The 9037-nt window shown below is 39.2% G+C and overlaps 1 protein-coding gene across 1 annotated transcript in view; it reads right to left on the reverse strand.

The window, feature by feature from the left end:
- Positions 1-9037, reverse strand: part of LOC108795836 (cytochrome P450 2G1-like) — a 22814-nt gene that overhangs the window by 8790 nt on the left and 4987 nt on the right. Inside the window, exons 2-5 of the mRNA XM_018567151.1 lie at positions 8235-8397; positions 4469-4621; positions 3253-3413; positions 593-769 (exon numbers count right to left, since the gene is read on the reverse strand). Of these exons, the coding sequence (XP_018422653.1) occupies positions 593-769; positions 3253-3413; positions 4469-4621; positions 8235-8397 (654 nt within the window). The remainder of the gene's footprint in view (positions 1-592; positions 770-3252; positions 3414-4468; positions 4622-8234; positions 8398-9037) is intronic.

Here is a 9037-nt window from a genome sequence, read left to right on the forward strand (position 1 = left end):
ATATATATATATATGCATGGAGTTTAACTTTAAATCTGCCACTAGATTTCTAGATTTCACCAGTCTTCTGGGTTAAATGATGGCCAGTGTCATTTAACCCACTTCCTCTGAGCTTAGGCTGTCATGGACGCTCCCCCCTGAGACTGTGTCATCATGCCAGCCTGGCCTCAGAATACTACTGCAACAATAAATGCTCTTACATCATTACATGTGATTTAGTGCAGGAGTTAGGACCACCCACTTCCACCAATGGAGGAGAAGAGGATAGACCCATGATTGCAATACCATAGGATCCTTGGAAAGAGCTATGTATACGTGTGTTTATGTGTGTATGTGTAAAGCTGAAGTTCCCTTTTTAAGCTCAGAATTCCACAGTATCCAGTGCAGTTATCTCTTGAAACAGAAGTCATTATTGTGTGTCTATCTTAATGATGCTTTGGACAGAACCTCTGCATACTGCTTTGTGGCTAGCAAACTTCATGTCCTTTTGTTGCCTGTGAGCTAAGCAAAACAATCACCAAACACTATCCACTTGCACTTCTATACGCACTATGGAAATAGCTATTAACAGATGGTCATGTGCTTAAATTACCTTTTCTATTTTAAGGAGAAAATAATCCACATAATTTCCGGGATTATCTGGATCCAAAGTCTTTTTATTCATCTGCACTTTCTCTTCTGCATACTGGCTGAGCCTCCCTAGTGACTGGAATATTTTCTGATGATGTCCAGGGATATATTTCATCACTCCGGGAAACATCTCAAATATCTAAATGAAAAGACTTATCACATTAGAACATCAGTAGAAGAGACAGCTAAAAGGGCATCCTCAGGAATGCTGGTTGATCTCAAAGAACGCAAAAAATACCTACTCAGTTTACATTGACAGGATAAAAACTTACTTCCTTTATTCTAATAAAAAAAAATTGTACTCACCGTAAAATCCTTTTCTCTGTGTTTATTAAAGGACACAGCCATTTCTTCATTCAATGGAAGGGTTATATCGCCACCTGCAGGAGAAGGACAGTAAGCACAAAACAAGAAAGCACAGCTTTGGGGGGGTGGTCCCTGCTGGTGGCTCAACCCCCCACCATCTAGAGGCAGCTCAGTTAATCCCCAAGCAGTGAAGACAAGACAGACAACTTCTGGAGGGGCTGTGTCCTTCAAAGAACACAGAGAAAAAGATTTTACGGTGAGTACAAAAATCCTATTCTCTCTTCCGTTCATTGAAGGACACAGCTATTTCTTCATTCAATGGAAGGGATGCCCCAAAGCAGTGAGAATGAGGGGTGGGCAACCAAACAAAAGAAGAAAGGGGAACCCACACACTAAACAGCCGCTTGTAGAACTTTGCGGCCAAAACCCGCATCCCCAGAGGCAATAACATAAACTTTATAAAAACCGAGTGAAGGTGTGCACTGTCTTACAAATTTGCACATCAGAAGCCTGTTCCCTAGTCTGGCTTTAACAAGCAACATGCCGCAGAAACTGCCCTCCAAAAACTCACTAAGAAAATACTTACTGCTAAAACCAAAGGCCAATACAGTAATACCTTGGTTTACAAGCATAATTCGTTCTGGAAGCATGCTTGTAATCCAAAGTGCTTGTATATCAAAGCGAATAATAATGGAAACTCAGATGATTCGTTCCACAACCCAAAAATATTCATATAAAAATGATTATAATAATGTACTGTAATATAATACTGTACAAAATATAAAGAAAAATAAGCCAATTACCAGTACCTTCGTGGCTGCTGTGAGCGGGACGAGAGAGAGGAGGATTATTGTGTAGGACGACTTTCACTATCACTAACGGAATCACTGCTATCTCTTGACTCAGTGGAATCTTTTTCATTTCGTGAAACCTTAACAAGGAATCTATCCAATGTGACATTGCCTTGTTGTTAAACAGACTCATCGCTCGCACTGCTACAGCCTTATTCCGGTGGTGCTTTTCTACAAAATTTTGCTCTTATTGCAAGACATTGCTTGTATATCAAGGCAAATTTTTTTCAGAAATGTTTGCTTGTCTTGCAAAACACTCTCAAACCAAGTTACTTGTAAACCAAGGTATTACTGTACTCAGTACTCCTACTATTAGACCTTTCTGCTGACCAACCTCTGACAAGTTTTATTGTTATCATGTCTTCTGTTATGCTTAAGGTGATTTTAGCCATAATTGTGCACTTGCAACAACATTTAAAGTGGTACTTTCTCTGCATTAAAATAAAAAAGGCAGAGCACCTTTCCAAGTTGCCCTGTCACCCCCACACTTGCCTTCATTCGCTTGTCACCTCTGCTGGGTCTGTGAAGTTTTCGCTGGTTCCCCAACCTCCTGGTTTGTGGGGGTAGGTACTGAGGATAGTAAAGCAATTGGCTCCTACTGCCAGTCAAACAGTTGGGAGGAGAGGAGGGGCATGGTTTGCAGCACGTTGTGTGTGTGTCTATGGCCACACACAGCTAGGTGTGGGCGCATCCAGGAGCGAGCACGCATGGGTGTCTCCTCAGCAGCTGGCTAGCTGAAGGAAACATGCGCAAAGAGGGTGGGGAGAGAGCTGTTTGAGAAGATGCTGGAGCACAAGGAAGAAGAGCAGTTTAAAGAACAATACCGGATTCAGTTACGTGTGGACCTTCTCATTATAAAAAAAAAAAAAAACAATGAAGGTTTACTATCACTTTAAATCTGAACACATGAAAATGTGTTCCTCAAAAGCCACAAAGCATATGAATCGACCAAATGGCTTGAAAGAGAAGGGAAAGACTAGGGATAACATCATTATTGGGCTGCATATAGACTGTGCATATAGTACAGATGTGGGAGGGTCCCAGCAGGTCTTCCTACTACAGGCTGCCTGCAGAAAACTACAGGAGGAAGTATAAAAGACCAGTCACCCCACACAATAAAAAAGAACAGCATCAACCAGTCTTTATTACAGGAAGTTCTTGCACAGAGGCAAAATGTTAGGGAAAATCCACAAACTTTCAGACAGGGAGTAAAAGAAAACCTCTAACAACAACACCGACAATCAGTAAGAGAGGGGAAAATTCTCAACCCCAGATAGTAGCAGGATTCAAATTCTTCCCCACTACATCCAAAACTAAAAAAAAAAGTTTTGGGTAGACATACATTCTATAAAGAAAACCAAACTCTGTCTGCATAAAACTAATAAAGAATATAAACTGTTCCTTAGACAACACCTATGAATATATGCAGACTTTTTTAACATGTTATTATCAAATAGAGTCTTACCTGCCCCCAGGGTGAACTGATAACCATGAAGGTTTCATGTAAAGAACGCAGAACCATATCAATGTCCTTCTGCTCAATTTCTTGCCGATTTCCAAACATGATGGATAAGATGACCTTACAGTGGGCTCTGCTGATGTTCATTCGAGGGTCAATGAAAGATTCTAGAGCATAATCAAATGTAAACATAAATATTGAAGAAGGAACCATCAGAAATTGTATATTACATCTATTTCTTAAAAAAAAAAAATTTAATGTTGGGTTCAAGAAAACATCACGTAGTAGGCAGATAATTGCTGCATGGTGAATATACCAGACCTAAGAGAACAGCAAAGAGCCATAACGAGGGGGAAGGGGTGTAATTAGAGTGTAGTACTGTAGGGGGGTCTTTGGGAGGACACTGTTGGTCTCCTGAGGTATTTCCTGTGTGGTCTTTTCTCTGTGGGTTAATGGATTTCTCTGGTTGGGAGAGAGCATATTGGTGTGCGGAGCACAGTGTGACATAGTGCCATAGAGACCTAAAGGTTGGGTTGTGGTGTCCTCAGTCTATCCTGAGTATTCAGCAGATAAGGAACTGCCACTTATCAGAGTTTCAATGACGCAATGGGCAATGGCATCTTTAGCAGTGCTACCTGTAGAAGATATTGGATGCACTTCATCTGTGAATTTGAGGAAAGAAAAAGGATTCCTGGGTTCTCCGTGTGGGGTAAGTGGCTAGTGGCTCCGTGGACACTTGGCTCAGGATCTATGACTACCACATAAACTTAAAATCAGAAAGACTGCTGCTGATCTTTTGTGGTGTGACTTGTCCATAATGCAATGTAAATAACTGTGGGAAGCAGACCCTGCTGTGTGATTTTTTTTAAATGTAGCAACTCATGCAAAATCAGACCTGGGTGCAACCATCAAAGCAGTCATTCAGAATCTAGCTGTAATAGGAACTCAAACAATTAAAAATCAGCTTTAATTTATCACTGTTTTATTGATCCAGCGTTTCAGTGGGTCACAACCCAAGACCTGGACAAAGTTTGGCTTCAAAATAACTGTAGCGTTGCATCATTAAAACAGTGGTCATTAAAAGTGTTCCTGTTAATTATTGTGAGTGCCTATTAAATCTAGATTTATATATAGGGATGTATATATATAAAATTTGACACGGAAGGTTTCCTCATTATTTGCTTTTGAGTGCATTTTGCATTTTAATTCCCTCTGTACCAACCTTTGATTTCTCTTAACTCTTCTACTAAGTTCTGGAACTCTTCCTGAATCAGACTCTCTACATTCCTTTTTCCAAAGCCCATTTCTCTCAAGGTCGTTAGAGAAAACCTCCGTAGATCTCTCCATTCATTCATATTTTTAGTAAAGATCATCCCTAGTGAATAAAATGTCAATAAAACTTTAGGTAGTGTAGCTGGTTCTGCAAAAAACAAATCTGTTACAAGAGAAACATTGCTGACCCCCCCTACAGAAGATACTAGCTACTTTGATGTTAGATCAGTCCTCTGGATTTTGCACCTTCTTAGTACCTGAAGAATGTAGATAGGAGTTCTAACTTCATCTGCTGTATACCTGTTCCAGGTCAGTAACTCAAAATGTACTGGTCAAACAATCAGAATGATAACCAGCCAATAAGTAATTTCAGAAAGAGAGTTGAAAGGGTAGACTAATGATTTCATCAGTACTTACTTGGACATGTACTATGGATGTTGCTTATTTTGCATTCCACAAACCATTAGGGTGCATTCACACCAGAATTGGATGTGAGCCAAGAGTGGTACGTTGACTTGGCATCCATTGCGTTGCATTACTTTGCATTTGGGGGGTTTGGTTTGATTTTGATATTAATTATATAAGGTATTAGTTCTGCCTTGTGATAATGACACATGTTAATCAATTGCTAGTATCTTGCGCTAGGTAAAATTAAAACAAGAAGAGCATAATAAATATTTTTATTACCAACAAAATTGTTTTTAAGTACTACACCTAGGAGGCTTTTCTTTGTCTCTTTCTCTTTTCAAATACCGGTGAGTGGATATCGCTGCACGTACAAGGCAGCAGGAGAGAACCAGAGGGGGAGGAGAGAGCGGCGCCCAGTATAGCTATTTGAAAACTGTTGATAGCAATGGCCGATCGCACATGAGAGGCTGCTGCAACGACATTCTGGAATTTAATATCGATACTGAACCACTAAGTGACGTCCAGGAGGAAAAGATAAGTAATCACATTTCCCCACGTTTTACCAGCGAGAGTTGGGGTGCAACAAAGGACTTCTCGGACTGATTCATTAGGGTGTCAGCTTGGACACCTGGGAGGGACTCCTGCGTTTGCATAATTATCAATACCTGTGGCGGTGTCGGAGTTAAACTCGATGTATAGATCTAGCTTTGGATTCAAAATTGAGTTTTAATATGTACAGTTAATTTGGGTTGTGAAGAAAGTTAGATCACGATCACTTATCACATATATGAATGTGGATATATTAATATATTGAAGACTATTAGTCCGGACACTGAAAATAGTTTATTATTTAAAGCTCACGGACCCATACAGCTTTCACTAACACAGACTTATTTGATCACACAGATCACAGTTCAGAGACACATTTATTGATTCACAAGTTTATATATCAAGTTTATTTATTAATCATGTATTCATTTATCACAATTGAATGGAGGAGAAGTAGAGTTGGTTCTCCTTGTTTTAATTTTACCTAAAGCAACATAGTAGCAATTTTTTTTTTTTCACGGGTTCATCATATTGTTGCAGCTGGTATTTCTTTAGACTTATTAGATTACTCCGAGCGCAAATAGTTGTTGTTATATAATGTTAGCTGTTTACACCAGTTTGCTCTACTTTTTTTCAGCGAGGGCAGAACAATGCAACACAATGCACTGGTGTTTACTCTCATTCACACCCATTCATTTTCAGATATCCTTGCATTGGCATCTGTTGAAAAAAGATACTAACTCATCTAGTGTGAATGGGGCCGTATAGTCTAACTCCAGCCAAAACTTTTTGTTTTTATTAGAGCTTGAGCTTTGGACAGATGTTTTTCCTCCATCGATGATCCTATTGGTGAGATCCCCCCTCATTTAATGAGGACACATATAAAATGAAAACCAGTTTTCACAACCAGCTAAACAGGTGAGAATGGAAGAGTTAGAACTTCTGACAATGTTTGTATTGCTGTCGGTCCTGTCCTGATCCAGTGACAACAGCACCCTGCATTTCTTGTATGATGTTCACAGGGACAGCAAAAGAGGGATAATTGCCCATTTGAAGTCACAAACAAAGTCATAAAAACCTGAAAAAAACTTTAACCCTTCCCCACTTTATCCAAAACTTGAAAAAGTTTTTAGCTTTCTTCACTGTGATGGTGGCACACGCACATGCACTTCTTGGTGCTGAGTTCCTGGTATAGAGAGCGATTCATACTCCCCCCCCCCCCCCCAGGGCTGGGACAAAAGCCAACACTGTGCTATGTGGAAAGTTAGGAGTGCTTGAGCCTACTGTTTCACTTGAATGCTACACAGACACTGTGTAATTAAATAATAATAGTAATTACCCTTCTAGCTAAACCCGCAGCCAGCTATGACCTTTCAACATCTTAATAAAAGAGGGTGTGAGGGTAATGTTTACGTGACTGCTGTACTTTTTTTTAGAAATGTAATTGCCAACTAATTTGATTCGTTTACTGCTGTTCCAAGCAGTTTTTCTCTTTTCACAATACTTGGACTGATCATGTGACTTTTGCATGAAGACATTACTATTCAGCATTCAAGATGTAGGAAGTGAGTTGAATCCAGATTTAAGCTTCGATACATGTAGTAAGTTACATAGCCCTGACCACCTTTTATATATTCTATGCTGTACATTACATTACATAGCCCTAACCCCTGTACTCTATATTCTTTGATGTATCTCTGAGAGTCCTGAGACCTGTACTCTATACTCTGTGTTTTATGTTACATAGTTCCGATAGCTGACCCTTTATATTTTTTTGTTGTACCTTACATAGTCCTGACCTCATGCTTTCAATTCTTCGCTGTACATTAGATAGTCGTGACCCATTCACCTTACAAGTTATGTTGTATGTTACATACTCCTAAGCTTACTATTGTGTAAGCCTTTTTGTGCTTTACATACTACCAACCATGGTGTTTATTTTCTTAACAGCTGCTGACCACTTATAGTAGTAGTTTCCAACTGTTTTAATTACGTTTTTATTTAATATAAGCACAGAATAAGTGTTAAATCATATGTAATGGAAGAACTTTATTTTTCTTTAAAGATACCTTATATGTGTCTGAGACTGTAGCGTGTGGCACAATAATTAAAGAGTATTTAGTGTGGGTACAGGGACTGCAGCATATGTGTGCATTGTATACTTCAAGAGAACTTGAAGTTATTTAACTATACCTTTTTAAACCAAGCCCAATATCCAGGCAGTATAGCAATGCCCACTTCTCCCTTCACCATGCGTAGTACATGTCATCTATCCATCAACGTGTCTCTCTTTCTTAAGTACGAAGGCATGGGATCCCTGTGGCGCATGCTGCAGCTAGGGAGCACTTCCTAAATTAAAAGGCTGTTTTTTGTGTATTACAGAGTATGCGTAGAGTGTAATAGAGAGCCTCTGTCTTTGTGTGCCTGGAGAGGGTAATATTGAGCTTTATAAGATGGGCTAAAAGGGAGGAAGAGGGTTACCTCCCTGCTCTGTAAGTCATTCTGCAACCTGTATATTTTGATGTTCCTGCTATTCAGGTCTATTTTACAACACAAGCTATTATGTAAGCCTCTATAAAAATGCATGCAAGTATGCATGTAATATTATTATTATTCAACATTTAATATCTTCCTGACTACAGTAAAAACTAAAATGTTATTTTTTTATTTTATTTCTGAATACAACATAACACCATACATACATATAACGTGATTATTATTATTTATTTTTTTAATGAGATTTTAACAAGAAAAAATACCAGAATTGTCGAAGAACAAATCCCAGGATGGCATGTCTCCCCGGCTTAAGAAATCATCTCCTTTATCCAATAAGACTTCTTTTACCATTGTGTATCCAGTCACCACCACCGTTGGACGAGATCCCAAATAGACAGTAAACACCTCACCATATTTCTTACTGAGCTGCATTAGAATAAGGAATATAAAAAATTTAGTTTTTACCAGAGATGAGAAAAAACCCTTAAAAAATGAATTTAACCAGAATGCTGTGCATAGATCTGTTTTATCTTATAGGTCAATTTATCTATTGATCTACGCAGATCACACTTTTTTTTTGCCTATCTTTGCTGGAGGAACCCTTGAACAACCTTTTAGACCTTGGGTTACCCTTGCTGAAAATTAGTATATATACAGCCCACGGTACATTAGTATAATGAGTAAGTTTTGTATATAATAAGGAATCTGATATATGATTAACATTACTCTGCTCTGTGTGACAAACATAATAATAATGGGCAGTGAAAATTGTGGTATTACCTTACACTGGTGGTCAGTACAGAAGTGCCCCCTCTTATTTATTACCGGTATTTATAGAGCCCATGCACGTTACATCAGTACCTGCCCTCAAGGAGCGTACAATCTAAGATCCTTATCACACAGCCAATTTAGGCATGGGCAAAAATTAGTTCCAGCATGTCTTTGGAGTGTGGGATGAAAGCAGAGTATCTGGTGGAAATCCAAGCAAGCACAGGAAGAAACTCTTTGAAGATAATGTCCTGACTAGGATATGAACCAGGGACCCCCCCCCCCCCGGGCCGCCCGG

Source organism: Nanorana parkeri, unplaced genomic scaffold, assembly GCF_000935625.1.
Source record: "Nanorana parkeri isolate BGI_ZX_2015 unplaced genomic scaffold, ASM93562v1 scaffold1015, whole genome shotgun sequence".
Taxonomy (NCBI): domain Eukaryota; kingdom Metazoa; phylum Chordata; class Amphibia; order Anura; family Dicroglossidae; genus Nanorana; species Nanorana parkeri.